The sequence below is a fragment of the Besnoitia besnoiti genome, chromosome XII (assembly GCF_002563875.1).
Source record: "Besnoitia besnoiti strain Bb-Ger1 chromosome XII, whole genome shotgun sequence".
In the NCBI taxonomy this organism is placed as follows: Eukaryota; Apicomplexa; class Conoidasida; order Eucoccidiorida; family Sarcocystidae; genus Besnoitia; species Besnoitia besnoiti.
The window spans coordinates 788701-805739 of NC_042367.1; the positions used below are offsets into that span (position 1 = coordinate 788701).

The following is a 17039-nucleotide window of genomic DNA, read 5'->3' on the forward strand; positions in this document are numbered from 1 at the left end:
TTGGCAGCAGGCAGGATACGTGGGAAAGTGCGCAGGGGGTGTAGCTCGACCAAGCCAGATTCTTTTTGTGTTATCCGTCCCACTGAGTCGATCTTGATTTGACAGAAATGCAATTGAGCAAGAAAGGAACGAAACGGACGCGTTGAAAGACGCAAGGGGCATGCCGGTCTGTTTTCTCTTTTCTTCTCTGAAAGACGCCAGCTGGGAAATATGCAGCACGGCTGTGCCTTGTTTGGTGTCCAGTCGATGCGGCTCGGGCGTACATACACCCCAGCAAAGGCTTCAAAGGTTCGCGAACGACAAACGCTGCTGGCAGAAAACGACTTCCTTGTGGCCGAGCTTTCGCTTCATTATTGGACCCTCTTTGAAGACCTCACCCCCACTTCCTTCGCCATCGACTTTTGAATTTTCCCGCATTCTTCCTCTTGACACTTCTCCACCTGGACAGGCTCGGCCAGCTCCGTCGCCGCCCGTGTCTCCTCTCTTCTGCTCATTCTTCGCCGTCCCTGTTTGATTCGTTGTATGGATCTTCGTCGGCTGCTGTGGCCCTTCGGGAGCACGGGGAGGGCAGGCAGAAGCAAACTGAAGAGGAACCCGACGAGCGAGACGCTGGAGACGACTGTAACAGAGAATCCGAACCCGCCTTTCCGAAAGACCTTGTCTTATGCTTCGCTTACGACCGTTTGAAATGTGATAGCCGGGTGTGGAACGCGTGGCAGGATGCCTCCTCGAATGCATCCTTTTCTTATCCCCCGGACAGAAAGCACACAACAGATATTGGCGATCTAGCTCGTGTTGAGGTAGCTTTCGCTCTCCCTCGTCCGGGTCTTGGTCATCTGTCCCCTTCCGCTCCTCTTTCTCCGCGGCCTTCAGCTGTGTCTCCTGGATCGACGCCAGCCTCTCCTTCCGTTCTTCTTCGCGCCCTCCAGGGAGAAGTCCCGGCAGCGCCTCGCTGTCCTCATCGCTCCCGGCTGTCCCCGCCAGTTCCTCTCCGTCGTCTTCGCATTGCTTGCCTTTCTTTTTGCGCCCCTGTGTAGCTCCGCGTTCCTCTTCTGCCTCGCCTACCTCGTCTCTTGCGCCTGCTCCATTGCTTCAGACATCTGCATCCACAGCGGCCGACGCCGACGAATCAGCTCCACCGGAGTTTGAGTTTCTTCTCGACGAAGAAGAAGCGCCGTACAACGGAATAGAAGTTCTCAAGCGACACTTGCGCGTCGGCCAAGCGGGAGATGCGTGGCTCTCGGGCGTGTTCGCCGCGCCTGGAAAGACGCAGAAATAGACTGTGGCAGCAAACGCAGGCGAACAGCACGGAACCGAGAAACGCGCGCGAAAGGAAACGCAGGGGGAGGGCTCTCGATCTAGACTTGACCGCGGCCAATGCAGTGAGGACCGCACTACAAGCCGAGAAGCGGAGGCTTAGGGGGCGAAAGACGAGCGGCCAGACACCAGCAGACGGGAACAAAATGGACGAGAGCAAAACGTCGCGAAGGAGCAAGGCCTCGACGCGTCAGAGACGGAGGACGCCGACGTCAAGTCTGGCAAAGACAGCAGAGAGCGAGAAACGAAGCCAGACGATAAAGCTCAACAGAAAGAAGAAAACGAAGACGGAGCTGCCACGCGACGCCAACCCTGCTGCAGTCTTCTGCAAGGCTTCGTTGTGCGGGGCATTCACCCGCTGCCAGAGGCACCCCACTTAGCAACGCCGGATGAGCAAATTGCGCGTGCCAAGGGGATTCGCGAAAACGTAAATCGCTGGTTCAGAAAACTCGATTTTTGTCGCGCCTTGAGACGATACCGCATGGTACGTTCGCCCGCGACGACCTCCGCGGACGCCCGTGTAGACTTGCATGTCTCTATCTAAATCTAAATATATGTATATATCGGATTTATCTCTCTCTATGTACATATATCTATCTATGCACCGGAAGCAACTTCCTGTAGACGCGTCTATGTACGCCTCTCTCCTCCGTGCGCCTCCACGGTAGACCCACGACCTCATGCCGTTCACAGGGTTCCTCGTGCTTCGATTGCTGATGTGCAGAGTGAAACGGATCTCGAAAGCTTACCGGGAAGCGGCGAGGAGAGTGACGCCGTACGCGCACATCCTGAGCTCCTCGCTGTGCGCCTGAACATCGCCCACTGGAGCAACCTTTTCCGTGAATTCAGGCAAGCTGCTGCCGTGTGCGAAAGATGGGAGCAGGGCAAACGAAAAGGAAGTCTTTACTGCTGGGTAAACGGTGGAAGCTGACAGAAAAGGAACCCATCGTCCACACGAAAGCAAGCAATATCTACATATCAGCATAAGCGTCCACGACATGGCGCGCACAACTCAGAATATTGAGTTCTTTATAGTCAGGCGTTTCCCCACGTGAACGTCAGACACTGGGTACATAGATGCATACAAGCACCTATATGTATATATATATATATATATAATTTTCTGTGTGACAAGCACATACATCGAGTGCTAGTCCCAAGGGCTGATACAGGAGAACGCGTAGGCCCAGGCTACGACCGTATAAGTACAGAAGGACGCCTCCTTCGGCACGTACGGTTGTATAGGCGTGTGTGTCTGGTTTTATGAGTGAAGGCCGCCGTGCGCTTTTGCCTGCCGCGTTTCGTTTTGCGTGCAGGTACTCGAAGCCGAACCTGAGAACGTCAAAGGCCTGTATGTCCTGTCTACTTTTCTAGCGGGACCAGGTGGCTACTACGGTGCTGAAGCGCATGCGCACCGAGCGTTGGATTTGCAGCCGTGACACCCCGAGTTGCGCCAGTGGCTGGCCTCTTCGACGCGCAAAAGGAACGAGCGCGTAACGGTTACCCACAGCGGCTCTGTAGGCATTCCAAGCGCTTCCGCAGAAGAGAAAATGGACTGACCGAGCAAGGCTATTATAGAAAAACTGCGGGAGGTGCAGGCTGTCGTCAGATCGTGTCTTGAGACGTCTCGGCTGCACCTACCTAGCACAAATATCCATGCGTGGAACACTACCAAGACTATGGAGGTCGATGTCCTCGGAGGCTACGGGAAAGACGCGAAGCGGCCTGTCTTGATTGAATTGCATGCGGCGTCATGCAACAGCGAAACGCCGACATGGAGTGAAGAAGCGTCTCCGTAGACGGCGGAAGATAGCAGAGAAGCACGGCTGCGCAGCCACACAGGCCCGCCAAGGCTGCTGCGTTTCTTACTGAAAATTGCGTTCGTGGACACAGGCAAGCTGAGCGACGACTGAGCCTGGTTCTGAGACACGAGAAGACAAGGCGCTCCAGCGGCAGTGAACCTATGTCTTCGTGAAGCCATCACGACGGGGTGATGGGAGGCTTGACAAACGAAACAGCGGTCCCTCGCCTCACCCCAGGCAAGACGGAAACGACAAACAAATGAAGGAAAAATGCAGACTGGAACGACAAAGCACTGCGACAGAACAAAAGTCACTGCTCCTTGCCCCTGCATGCTGCCATGCATCTCCCGCGTGAGTGCGTCAGGAGACACCGCGTTTTCCTCTAGTTTGTTCACTTTGCTAAATCTTCGGAAAACGTCTCCTCCCGCAGTCCCGGTGAACGCCGCTTTGCGTGCCATGTCTCGGGAAAGTCTGCTTGTCCCCCTCGAGCGAACTCGCCGCAGGAGTTCTAGACCGCGACGTATCTCGTCGCCGGGGCTCTCTCGTCCGTTCCAAGTGCTTTGCCATTTCTTTCCTTCGTGTGCGAGACGGTGTGGCAGATGGACGCCTCACTCACATCGCCGTCGATCGGCCCCTGACACCGCGCTGCGTAGCAGGTTTCACTTGTGCAGCGGTTCTTCTCAGCCTTTCCATCGAAAGGCGTGGGAGCAACCGACCGAGGCCAGGGACGGAGGCGCAAGTTGAGACGCATTTCAGTGTCGTTGGGAGCAGTTGCTCAAGCGGCAGGAGACGAAGAGCTCTGCAAAGACGGCGCCGGGGAGGACACAGAGCGAACGAGAGAGCGAAGCGCGCCAGCGAAGTGCTTGGCCGTGAGGCCGGCCTCCTCGTATTGCTGCTGAAGCGTCCCCGCCTCCATGAAGCTGTGCGGCATCGTCAACGACCGAACCTGAAGGCAGCAAGTTAAACTCAGAGGCGCCTGCTAAGTCTGAACCGCAAGCTATACACACATAGGCCACGTGCAACTCTTTAGCCCCCCCCCCCCCCCCCCCCACGCCTCCGGCTCGGGGCGGATGCCTCCAATCAATTCACAGGACGGGCACCAGATACGCGCGATACTTCCGGTTTCTCGATGAACACCGTTCTGTGCGCTCCTTCGTATGCAGTTTGCTTCACATACTGATTCCATTCCGCACCTTCAGTTCAGCCGAGTCGAGAAGGCCGTCGTCGGTGAGGGCCTTGAGGACCTGGGCGCCGAAGCCGCCGACGGCTCCCTCCTCGACAATCAGAAGCGCAGAGTGCGTTTTGGCCAGGGTGCGCAGCAGCCTCCGGTCAAGGGGCGCGAGGAACCGTGCGTCCGCCACCGTAACCCCTACTTCTGTCTGATTCCGAGGCGAGTTGGCGTCCCCTTTGGCTGCGGCCTGCGCGGCCGTTGAGGAAGTCTGTCTTGGGTGCGCAGGCGAGCACGCCTCCTCGACCAGGAGGGCCGCATGCACTGCATCAAGCAGACGAGTGCCAAGCGAGAGAATCGCCACCTGGAAACAGCGAACGAAAGGAAACACACAGTTGGTGTCTGAAGGGTGCTGCGGGTTTTGAGTACGTAGGGAGAAGGTGGCGGGACAGTCACTATCAAAGCCGCACAGACGGGCTGCTGTCTCGCAGTGAGACCCTTCGGATGCGGTTGTGCGGCGCATGTGATTCAAAGGGAAGGCCATGCATCCAGGCATCAGACGACCCCGCGTCTCTGAGTGAGGAGAGAGACAACAACTCACTTTGTGCTTGGCCGCAGGGTGCGCTTCCCTCACAATTCGCCCTCTGCCGATCTCCAGGGCCGCGCCCCGCTCAGGGAGCTCCTTCACGCCCGCGTGCCTGCGACAAAAGGAGACGCCATCGTCGAACGATTATAGGACAAACGGTCAGCGTGGAGGAGAGATATCGCGGCTGACATATCCAGATACTGGGCACGAGAACAGCGGAGACTGGACGCGTAAGACCCCAGAAATGAGAGGCGTATGGCAACAATGGGAACAGAGACTCTAAACGCAGCGAGCGCCACGCTGTAGTGCAGCGGACGGCAGGCAGAACAACCAGATGCAACACAGACCTGCGTCAACGCCACTGCGTATCTGGTCTAGCATGCATCGTCGCGATGCAGACATGCGTAGAAGTCGCACACGTCTTCTATTTCTTCTATCTTTGAAGCGACAGGCCACTTTTCCCACTCACCCAAGATACGTGTTCAGAGTCTCCATGCCGTACGCCGGAGCGCGGCCGTAGCGAATGGCGGATGGCCCGTCGTCGTAGCGGTAAGCAGTCTGAGGGACGCCACACACCATGTTGTCTCAGTTTGCCTCGGGAGATCGTCGCTCCCCGAGCGAAAGAAAGGAAACCCTGTGCATGCGCACTAGCGCCTATGCAAATACACACGCGCGGTGCGCGTGTGTGTCCTGCACAACAGTTCTCGAGGCTTCTCCTCGATGTCCGCCCCAACCCTGCCCTGAACCCTAAATAAATCCTTCCCGCCCTCCTCCCCCGCGCGGCAGACGCCTCTCACCTCCATCATGTGGATGAGTTCGAGTTCGTCGCTGGGAGCCATGACGACGAGATTGGGGACACAGCCAAGATAGGCGAGATCAAAGCTGCCCTGGTGCGTGCTGCCGTCAGGACCCACGTATCCGGCGCGATCAATCAAAAACCTGGGAATGCAGCAGACGAGGCGCATGTATCCGACATTGTGTCCTAGATTTCGCCGAAAGGCTGGCTCAGGCGGAGCTACGGATGCGCCGCGGTGCGGACCGCGTCTCCTTCCCTTCGCTCGCTCCTCTCTCTCTGTCCCTCGTGCGGCGCGCCGTGTCTGTGTCTCCTGTTTCGACGCACCTGACGGGGAGCTTTTGCAGCGCGGCGTCGTGGATGATTTGGTCGTAGGCCCTCTGCAGGAAGGTGCTGTAGATGGCGCAGAAGGGTTTGAGGCCCTCCGCCGCCATGCCCGCCGCAAACGTCACGGCGTGCTGCTCCGCAATACCCACGTCAAACATCCGCTCTGGAAAGCGCGCGCCAAGCACGTGGAGCCCCGTGCCCCCCGGCATGGCTGCGGTGATGCCCACGACGTTGCGGTCGTCCTCAGCCAGGCGCAGGAGCGCGCGGGCCGCCACGGAAGTTAGGAAGGGACTCTTTTTCGCCGGGGACTCTGACGCGCTCGACTTCGGGGCGGCTGCCTCTTGCTGCTTCTCGGGGGTCTTGTGGAAGAGGTCGGAGAACCCCGCCGAGACGCCGTGGAGCCGGTCGGCAGCAGCCAGAGCTGGCGGGTAGCCGTGACCCTTCTCGGTCTTCACATGCAAAAGCGTCGGGCCTTTCAGCCCCGTTTGCTGTGAGGATAAGCGCGCACGCGGCACAGAGGAAAAGGCACCGTGAGCCCCGAACGAAATCAACTAAACGCCCAACCCACCCTTTCCCAAACACACTCAATCAAACAACCACGAAGCTGAAACGCAGGCCGCCATCCCCTACGAGTTCCGCCGGCGAGTGCAGATCCAAGCTCGGGCATCTAGCCAATCGGCGCCTCACTTTTATAGCTGAAAGAACGGCGACGAGGTTCTCCACATCGTGGCCATCGACCGGTCCGAGATAGTCGAACCCCAGGGCCTCAAAGAACGAAGCTTCTACATGCGCCTTGGGCTGGTCTGATTCTTCGTCGTCCTCCTCCAGGTCTCTGGCGAGGGTCCCTTGCTCTTTTATCTCTCTCTCTCGTCCGCCACACTCTCCTCTTTCCGCTGTCACACCTGCCTCTGCACCGTCGCCCTTTATCGTCTTGCCGCCTCGCCGCAGCCTCTCCAGATCGAAGACGGCGTCGCCGCCTCGGCCGGCGCTCGCTTTTTCTCTGTCCTGTGCGGAAGGCGCCTGCGAGGCTCCCGCGTCGGGGGCCTTCGTCCGGTCAAGAAGCTGCAGCAGCGACGACAGCCGCCATGTTTCAGAGAAGAACGTGCTGTTCATGCCCATGCGGAAGAAGCTCTTGAGCGACCAGAAATCCCTCACTTTCAGGAGCTCCTGCGTGTGCCGCGAGACCGCACTAGCCGGAGCCGTGCCGCCTGAGCGGACACAAGAGACACGAAACAAAAAGAGAGAGTGAAGGAGAAGAGCGGCGATACACCGCGACAGTAAAGCCCCTGGGATCCAAGACACTCGGTCGCCAAGGGGATGAGGCGACCTGCATTGCGGCCTCTCTACTGGCCACGCGAGGCCAGCCGAAGCGGTCTACGGCGCGAATGGAAGCAGGACAGCAAACTGGATGAGAACAAAGCGCCTCTGCAGGTCAGACCATGCAGGTCTCCACCCTTTCAAGGCCGACTAGCTGGCTCGAGCGGAGAGGCACACACACCCCAAAGACAAACTTGCATTCGTCGCCTCAAGTGCGGGGCCTTGTAGGTCCTCTGGAGGCGCGTTGAACCTGCTCCCGTCCCTATGTCTCTTGAAATGAGAAGTGAGCATTTTCTGCCTCTGCCTCACCTGCTGACGCGACGCCAGTCGGCAGCGAGACCTGCTGGTTGTCATTGAGGATAACGAGGATTTTCGACTTCAAATAGCCGCAAGCGTTCAGAGCTTCGTACGCCATTCCGCCCGTCAGACCGCCGTCGCCTGTAGCGCAGGGGGCAGGGAAGTCGCAGCAGGCACGCCGATGAAAACACGAAGCGCGGCGCGGAAGCTGTCCAAACCTTCCCGAACTGGCGTTTCCAACTTTTGACTGCGCTGCTGCGTGAACCACTTTACCTAAAGAGCGCGGTCTCCCCACCCGCCGCTTTTGTTACGGGGATACCTACGAGAAAGACAGTGCGGGCTGAGGCAAGTCGCGCCGTACGGACATCGTCACCTTTGAAAGGTGTCTCCCGCATGCATACGCAAGAGGCGGCTGACGTGCGAAGGGGACACGGCCCTGCCGCAGCGCCGGCAGAGAAAGGAGTTACAGAAGGAAACTAGAAAGGCCTAAGTCTCACCTATCACAGCGACATGCAGCGGCTTGTCCTCTCGCCTTCCGTTGAACCGGGCGAGATGCTCGCGCGCGACCGCCATTCCCTGGATGCTGCTTATGGACGTCGAAGAGTGGCCTGCGCACATGGTCGAACAGCGTAGGGTCCACAAACGCATATCTGGGTCACTAGAGAAGACGCCTACCACGGCCATGCATTCAATACAGCGTTTGAACGAGGAAACCAGAGAGTCCGAAAAGCATATTCGACTGCACGAACACTGGAGACATGTGTGTACTCCACGTGGAAATCCGATATATGCCTACGACGACGCGAGACCTGAACCGGCGCTGTCTCGCGCATCCCGAGAGAGACCGCATACAAGTCGCGGACTCCGCGGTGGCGCCACGCCTGCGACAAGTGAAACGCGAACGCGGAGATCTCATACACAAAGCAAAACACGCTGATCATGGCCAATGGGCAAGGAAACTGCCGGGCAATTCGTATCACTGCAGCTGCTGCCTCGCAAGGCGTGTCAAAAGAAGTTCCGCGTCTGGCGCTGGCGTCTCACCGGCACCGAAGGCGTCGTAGACGGATTCCGCCCTCTTGCAGAAGCCCGAAATGCCACCCTGTTGCCTCAGCGACCCCATCAGGTGGCGTCGCCCCGTGAGAATCTGAGACGCAGAGACCAGGGACAACAGAGACACGAGACAAACTCCGCTGCAAGCTCCCGCACCTGAGCCCACCGGAGCGCCGAGGGGATCCTGTTGGCCGCACAGCAGTCAAGGCGCGAAAACCCAAGGCGCGCGAGGTGCCAGGGCTCCCCTGCGCCAGCGCCCTCCAGAGCGAGAATGTGGCTGTTCTCACCTCGAGCAGTCCCAGCGGAACACGAAACACGTAGGTGAGGCGACGATTCACAGAAGGGCGTGACAAAAAGGAAGGCGCGTTGTCACGACGCCCTGCAGTGGCGAAAGGAACGGCAGAGGCGTCCTGCAACCACTGACAGCGGGCGACTGCCGACAGTCCTCTGCCTTCTGGCCTTCATACCTTGGGTTCTCGTCTGTCACTACCGGCTACGTGCCTGTCCCCCATGCTCACAGGGCGTGCGGCACCGCCTTCGCTGCTTGTGTCAACGGGGTTGTCGCATTCGCTTCCTCTGTGTTCTCTGCTGATTCATCTCTCCTGGCAGACCTACCTTATGAGGATAGGCCTGATGCGAGACGTCGTAGACGATGCGGTCGGAGGGGACGTCGAGGACGCGTAGGAGCGCAACGATCACCTCCACCATCCCAAGAGAGGACGCGAGGTGCCCGCCCGTGTGTGAGACGACGCTCAAAATCTCTTGGCGAATCTCCCTGGAGCCGTGGCGCAAACACAAAAATCCACCCACCAGCCGTGAAAAAAAGACATCCAGCTGACCGCCAGCATTCACCGACGCGATGTGTGCGCGTGCAAGGGCCTGCACGGCGCGGCGGGGCTCGCGGGGCGAAGGCGAGATCCCCAAGGCCCCTCCAAAGGGTAGAGAAAACCGCGGGGACTGAGGTTGATGAAAGCTGCCAAATACAAGAAACGGGTCTCGGTCAGCCGCTCGGGAGAACCACGCTGAAGAGCGCAGGCAAAGATCTTTGTGGCACGTAGAGTTACCCACCGGCGGGCACTGCGAAACTGTTGGATCTCGAACACTTACCCGCAGAGCTGCGGAAGCAGATGCAAAGGAAGTTTTTTCAGATCCACGGGAAGGTTGACGGAGGAGAGCAAATCCTGAACCGCCGCGTTGCCCTGGTTATGCGCCTCTTCGGCTTCCCCCTTCGCGACTCCCTCGCGCGCGGGACGAGGCCCGCGCCGGGGCAGCCAGGGGGGCACTGACCGTCTCTCGAAGGCGAAGGCGGCAGTCGGATCGCCTGGCGACGCGCAGTTAGTCGGTGGTTTCTTATCCACAGAGGCCTGCTGAATGTCCAAATGGCTGACCGTTGTTGGTGCAAACTCAGCGCTCGCAGCGAACACACTGGAACTCGCACCCGCCGCGCCAGGCCTCTGGCTTCCTCTCTGATGACCCCTGTGTGGTTCATCGCACACCTCCTCTTCGTCCGCGAGTTGGAACGGCGCAGAGGGCAACGGCGCCGTTGCAGACGGAGACTGCGTTGGCGAGAGAAACGGGGCTGCGAAGCACACCGACGAGGACGGAGGAGCGGGGGCGGCAGGTGGGAACAGAGGAGAGAGCAGGCCGCAGGAAGCGGGAGAGGCAGACGACAACGACGCCCGAGCAGCAGAAAGAGAAGAAGGGGGACCTGCGAAGACAGCGGGATGGGATGTAGCTGGGCGAGGCCACGCGAGACTCGCGCACGCCGCCGCTCCCGCCCCCTGGCACCTACACAGAGCGACGTGAGACGCGAAAAGTGGCGAAGAAGAGGAGGAAGGGGCCGAAGCAGAGGCAAGAAAGGAAGAGCGCGGGGCGTTTGCGCCGCGCGCGAGGAAGCCTGGAGGGCCGAACGCCGGTCGCTTCTTGACGGCGCCAAGCAACCGAAGGATCCGGAACGTTTCCCGCTGACCCTTGGTGCTGGATTCCTCCAACAGATGTGTCGCCAGCGCAGAGCTGCGCCCCGGTGAAAGGAGAGAAAACAAACATTCTTCTCCGGTGAAGTGCTGAACACACTTCCGCAGAGAAGAGGAGAACGACACCGATGAAGGCGGGGGCCAGGGCGCGCAGCGGCTCGGCTCTCTTGGCAGATCCAAACCGCCGGATGCCTGCCTCAGGGGGTGAGTGCGCGATAGAGATGCAGCGACGGACGAAGATAGAGGACTCGCAGCCCATGCAGAGCTGAGAGACAAGCAGGCAAGAAGCGCCAGAAGAGGCACCTGAAGAAGCTGGAGACGAGGACGGCGGCGGCCAAAGGGGCAGCGAGCACCGGAGGACAGGCAAGTTCTACGCGCGAGGCTGCGGCAAGAAACTGAACACGAAGACCAGGAAGCATCAGCCGAAGAAGCCCCGACAAACGGACACGAAGCCGCAGTCAGCGGCCCCCGCGTGGACTCCGAGTTGCGGAGTGAGGATGAAGACGGCGTGAAAACGCGGGCGCAGCAAGGCGTACGAACGCAGGAATGAGACTGCGTGGACAAGGCAACATGCACAGCCAGTTTCTCACTTCCTCCACTTGGAAGACTCAGATAAGCCCTGCATGAGGGTCTGTGGGGGGACACGGATTCTGACAGTGAAGGCCCAAGAGGAGGGTCGAGCGCGAACGAAGGATGGCGAGAAGAAAAATGAACAGAAGGTGCGCATGCATTATCCGCCTCATCAGGGGATACCCAGGGGCTGCCCTGACTGGCTTTCATCTGTGCGTCTCCTGTTTGAGGGCGATGCTCCAGAGTGCTCATCGTCCTCGTTGTCTCCTCGGTCTCGCTGCCGGAGGGCTTTGTTGCCCAGGCGGCCTCTCCTGCAGGCTTGGCGTTCCTTCGGCCCTCTACATCGCGCTGAGTTCTGGCACCTCGGCTGGCTTGACAGCAAGGCCTGCCGCCGCGGCGGCTCCACAGTCTCCGCCTCCGAGCCTGGAGAGGCCGGACGTACCATTTGCGCCTTCGTCGGCGGCTCCCCTCGACCGGCATGGCGCAGTCTAGGGCGCAGAGAGGTGGAGAAGGGGGGACGCTCGCGCGGAGATCCTCAGGATTTCTGGCTTCTGTCCGCGCAAGGCTTCCTATTCTCGTTCCCGCGCTTTTCCATGGCGCTACCAACCGCGGCCCGCACATTACGGAAACGCAACCTCGCCTTCCTCCTCCCTCGATCTTCCTCCGCGTTTGCTTGCCGGCCCCTGGGTTTTCTGCCTTGTCTCCGCTCTTGCTCTCCCAGACACGGAAGACGCCTGCGTGGCTTTTCAGTCCAGTGGCGCAGGAGGAACGAATCACGGCGTGGAGAGACCGCCAAGAGGCGTGCAGACGCCAAGGGTAGGGAAGGAGCCGCGTGCGATGACGCAAAACGAAGAAGCGATGGGTGCAAAGTCGGCGCAAGGAGCAGGTTTGTGACGAGGCAAGAGTTCGTCGTCGATGTGCAGCAGGCCGCGGTGCCCAGCGCGCGGGCAGACAACGGGGCAATTCGAACGCGCGTGGAGGGAATTCTCACTCCCCAACTGTTTCCAGAGCATCACGCCCTCTTTAATGACCACATCGCTCCACAGAGCCAACCAGGAAGGATGAGAAAAGGCTCGGAGGACTCGCGATCTACGCAGTTTCCCCCAATGTCGCGAGAGGCAACACAGAAGACAAGAGAAACCGGCCGCGACGCGTGTGCGCAGCGCGAGGTCTCGCCTCTGCGTTCCCCGAAAGCAAGGAAGGTGCGGGCGGGAAAAAGGTTTTCCTGCTGCCTGTTTCGGTTCGAACTAAGCGAAGAGACTCAGGAGGAGCGACCCTGCTGGGGAGCCTGAACGCAGAAGACAGACGCAGGAGGACCCCCGGGAAGGTGTGTGCCGGAACACTTCCGCGGTTTTCTCCTCCGCCTCCCTCGTCGTGTTCGCCGTAGGCCGTGCTAAGCACGCATGCGGAAATTGCTGCGTTAGCTGTGTAAAATAGCGACAAATATGGGGAACTCGACGACACATTCAAACAGCAGCTGCGTGCGGCACGGCTTGACGGACAGAGGCGTGGGGCTCAACGACAGACGCGCCCGGCCTGTCTCTTCTCCGAGGTCTTAAGGGCAGACAGGCGTGAGAAAAAAGGGGGAGCTCGAGGAAAACGCAGGGCTTCCTCGTAGGCAGGGTGTACCGAAGAAGATACAGTGTGCCCGACGGGGACCGAGAATCTTGAAAGACAGACAGCAAAGGAGGTGTGGAAAGAAAGCTCTTGTCGCTGCAGTCGGGGCGGCGCCCGCTTTGCCCGATCAGATAGGGCTGTGAAAAGACTCCACGCCATCCGCGATGGCTTGTCTTACGCAAGAGAGCCCTCTGCACGGCTTCTTCAGACAGAGCCGCCCCTTCCGCACACTTTTCGCGCAGCAAACACTCTCTCGCCGTCACTTCATCCAGTTCATGCTCCAGTCGCCTGCGCGTGGCCTGCAGGCACGATCGGCAGTTCAGCGGGTCGATCCACAAGTCGATTCATTGCAGCGGGCCTCCCCGTGACAACTGACACGAATTCACGCATTCAGTGACCAGAACGGCTTAGTATCCTTCCTTCCTCATTGCGCAGCAGCTAACAGAACAAGGCCGACACAATTCCCCGAAGGGCCATCCCTGCACAGAGTTGCTAGCAGCTCCGGCTGCCTCTGAACGGCAAGACAGGGGACAGTCAACCGACTCCAGTTTTCGGAATTAGCCTGCGCTGATTGGCTTCCTGGCCTTTTTTCCATGATTTATACCCCCTTACAGCAGAGAGGCGCTGTATATCAGTATCACTACACAAGGCCTTCCGCCGAAATCTGACGGTTGACAGCCACCCCACCGCATGGTCAACTGGGCAGCCGTGCACACTCAGTGGAATGCGTTGCCTTGCGCAGCCGTGTTGGTAATATTAGGGTTTACTGTTACTAAACAGTCTCTTCACTATTATCCAAATAAACCTGAATAGCATCGTAAGTGGTGCTGTGTCTGCTGATGCTCTCACCACCGGGATGACGCAACGGATTTGCTTTACAGGGTTCGGCTTATCCGGATTAACAGTCCCATGGAACACCGCGACAGCGCACTCTGTCAGCGCGAATCCCTACATATTTCTAGGGGATCTCGCGTGGAAGGCGGAGTATCGGGGCACGCAACAACTCACCACGCACTGGAGCCTGTGCATATCTTTCAACTCCACGGTAGCATTCATGCGAGCGGAATGCCGGCGGACCACAAAACAGTAACGACTGCATGCGTGGTGCCCGTGGCTGCCGCTATCAGAACCACTGCGACAAACGCCTGCCACAAAACAATATAGGAATCCCACACTGTGGGCGACAGCAATAAACCTACACGCTCCACACGCATTGAATTGCTCCTGCTTGGTGAAAGCACTTCTATGGGGACGAGCTGGCGAACACAAATCGCTCTCCACTTGTCACCAGTATCCTATGACGCATTCAACCACGGTGGACTCCTCTCTCTATACACAAGGTCCATGCCTTTTTGATGGGCGGTGATCCCTCTTCACGGCGGGCTGCGATGACATGAAGTCCCATGCCGGTGGTCGAGCAGCGCACTCGATCTGCCCTCCTCTGGTCGCGGTACGGCGCGGCTTCAGCGCTACGGCGGAGCTTGAGCCGCGGGGAAGAATGACCTTGCATAATCGCGTCATATCACTAATCGCACGCCGGCTGTACTGTCAGATCCATATCTTCGTCATCCGCAACGCGTCCAGACTCATGGGGGTCACCCGAGCTACGCCCGGGACAACATGTTTCACCGACATGTGGGCCGGTGTGTGGCTGCCTCAGTGGTGTATCGGATGAACTCTGTGATGATGATGACGATGATGGTGCGTTCATCCCACTGTACGATATTGCTGCTGACTCCTGCATTTGAATGGAACCCTGCCCGCCCGCTGTAACACGCGCCAATTCTCTGCAGCGGCGCTCTCGGGTGGCACGCAGTAGCTCGGGTCCTCTTGTTATCAGAAGGGTGCGCATAAGACGCTCTAGACGGCAGTGTGTCATCAACGGCCACAGAGGTGGGGATTTACGTGAGGACAGGAGAACACGCTGTTTCTCAGCAGTCATGCCCAGAAAATGGATAACCTTCATTTTGCCATCCCCTACACGAAGTGGTGGCCGTGGCGGTCCCTTATTGCGCGAGTTCCACCGACCTTCTGGAGCTGCACGAGTCAGTGAAGCAGCTGCAGCAGCCATCGCAGTCAGTGACGGTCGAGGCCTTGTGAGAATCAATAGTGCTTCTTGGGTCGTCGTGCTTCTCAGGGGTGGAACGGCACTTACTCCTCCATATGGCGGGAGTTCAGACACAGCCGCAGGTGAGGAAGGCGGAGGTGACGGCGAACTGAACTGTCCATTTACACCACCTGATACCGAACCAGGCGCCACATGCCTCAACATTCCTGAGCTCCCAAAAGCAGTTTCCGGTTGGTACTGTAGCATGTTTTGGCTTCCGTTTACCCGAAGTGAAGCATCCTGGTTCGACCCAGCAGGCACGGGTACCGGAGCACTCATCCACGTTCCAGCATCCTGGCTATTCAACGAGGGCTCCCCAGCAAGCCGCCGCCCGCCTGCGCCTTCGGTTTTCCTTGGCGAATCGTCTGCTGCAACGAGAGCAATTCCCGGTGGACCGCCTCCTCCTACAGCACCTACAAAATGACCCGCGACGGTAACAGATATTACAAGACGAACGAGAACGCCAACCTCGAAGCAGTGGCTTACACACCTGTTTCTAGACATGTCCAATAGCGAGGCTCCTTTCCCCACGGCTTCTGCAAGGAGTGGCGCCGCAGGGGCCACATTGTTGCAGCGTGGGCTTTTCTGGCGTCGCCGCACCGGCTCACATGGCACGTCTAAGTGCGTACCAACAGGTGTACCATCAGGTTGAACCTCAACTGACCCAGCCTGTCCGAGGCCTCCCACGAACGGTGGATCGAATGCAGAGGACTGTGCAAATGTTGGCATTGCAAACTCGTAGAACGCCTTGAACATCTCCTGGCTTTGGAGCTCAACGACTCGAATCGTACAGCACAGCACGAGAACAGTCAACCTGCTCGAAAGGAGCCAGACACACACCACATGCTTCACATGAATACTCTCTTGAAAGCATGCCGCAAGATAAATGCCGCATAGCGAGTGTTGCTCCCTCGGCATCGCCGCACTCCCTACGTGGTCGCCGTGCAGCAATCGAATTACCATATGCATTTGCTGCTGTCGGTCAGCGGATGAGCATACAACATTGCGGACCTAGTACTTTCAGTTTGAAGAGCAACATTCGCTGGATGGAGGAGTCGCAGGCATCCTTGAGAAGTGTTGCCAGCTAATCGTTCGAGGAGTGCTGAACCACCCCGCGGATTTTGACGTTCCGCGTTGCAGATCGCGTTCTGCTCCATAGTCGAACACAGACCCTTCCACATAACTGGCGTGCGACAACGATTGCACACGCGTAGAACGAGCCCTTTGAAAAGAGATATACATACGGGAGGCTCTCGTAGTATGTACCTGAGGCGGCAGGTCCCTCTGGAGCCACTACGAAGGGTTTCTTGTCATAGGGGCTCGCGTCTTGCAAGAATTCACAGAAAAACCGATGCCAGCTGAGCGGAAACCACGCAAGCTTGCAAGAGTGTGTATGAGACGGTGGGTCCACCCCCTTTTCACTACCTGACTGCCCTAATCCCCGCATCCGCCATGCGCAGATGACAGTACCGCAGAGATTCTTGGAGGGTCGTCAACCAATGTAATCAGCTTCTTCGGAGCCACGGTCCGCTGGCATGCACCTCTTCTTACGACATAAGACAATTCAACAAGACAACTAGCAAATCATCAAGGGTATACACAAGCTCAGCCAGGCAGTGTTGCGCGGGAGGGAGTGCAGGCAATCACGATCCTGCGTAAAAAAACCTCATTTCCGAGTGACACTGCTGGCGATGCCGGGTTCAGCACGTAAAAACTCGACCATGAGGGACGCAACCGCAGCGAAGACACGCTGGCAAACCACTCCAGACACAGCTACTATTCCGTGTGCCGTGACCGAGTGCGCGCTGCAGCAGATACGACTATGCAGATACCTGTGGATTGCTCGACGCATGTGTACTCTACAGGATAAGCTGAGAAGCCGAAAGAGCATTATCAGTTTTGCACCTGCTTCCGCTGCCCTCCTACTGCTCGGGCATACTGAAGACAGCGCAGCAGGCCGTTGGCCTCTCGGAGATACCGCTCCTCTCACGCAGTAATCAGGGCTCCATGAGCAGAGACAGGGCCTAAAAAGTCGTTGCTGCCGTGTACGAAGTTTGCTGGGTCTTGACCGTTTCACGCATATACAGCCTTTTGCTCTGCGGCATAAATCTACGG

General features: G+C 58.4%; 3 protein-coding genes across 3 annotated transcripts; 1 reads left to right on the forward strand and 2 right to left on the reverse strand.

Annotated features, from left to right (window-relative positions):
* Positions 1–1229: 1229 nt before the first annotated feature.
* On the forward strand, positions 1230–1697 carry BESB_023120 (uncharacterized protein; the record flags this gene model as incomplete). Its single annotated transcript, XM_029361014.1, has 1 exon — positions 1230–1697. The coding sequence occupies one exon, from the start codon at positions 1230–1232 to the stop codon at positions 1695–1697; it is 468 nt and encodes a 155-aa protein (XP_029215829.1).
* Positions 1698–3894: 2197 nt separating this feature from the next.
* Positions 3895–11680, reverse strand: BESB_023130 (1-deoxy-D-xylulose-5-phosphate synthase; the record flags this gene model as incomplete). Its single annotated transcript, XM_029361015.1, has 12 exons — positions 3895–4065; positions 4313–4651; positions 4889–4985; positions 5343–5431; positions 5671–5812; positions 5994–6481; positions 6681–7201; positions 7620–7748; positions 8105–8215; positions 8649–8751; positions 9273–9432; positions 9765–11680. 12 exons carry the CDS (start codon positions 11678–11680, stop codon positions 3895–3897), a joined length of 4266 nt encoding a protein of 1421 aa, XP_029215830.1.
* Positions 11681–14342: 2662 nt separating this feature from the next.
* On the reverse strand, positions 14343–16081 carry BESB_023140 (uncharacterized protein; the record flags this gene model as incomplete). Its single annotated transcript, XM_029361016.1, has 3 exons — positions 14343–15337; positions 15554–15738; positions 15885–16081. 3 exons carry the CDS (start codon positions 16079–16081, stop codon positions 14343–14345), a joined length of 1377 nt encoding a protein of 458 aa, XP_029215831.1.
* Between the last annotated feature and the right edge of the window lie 958 nt (positions 16082–17039).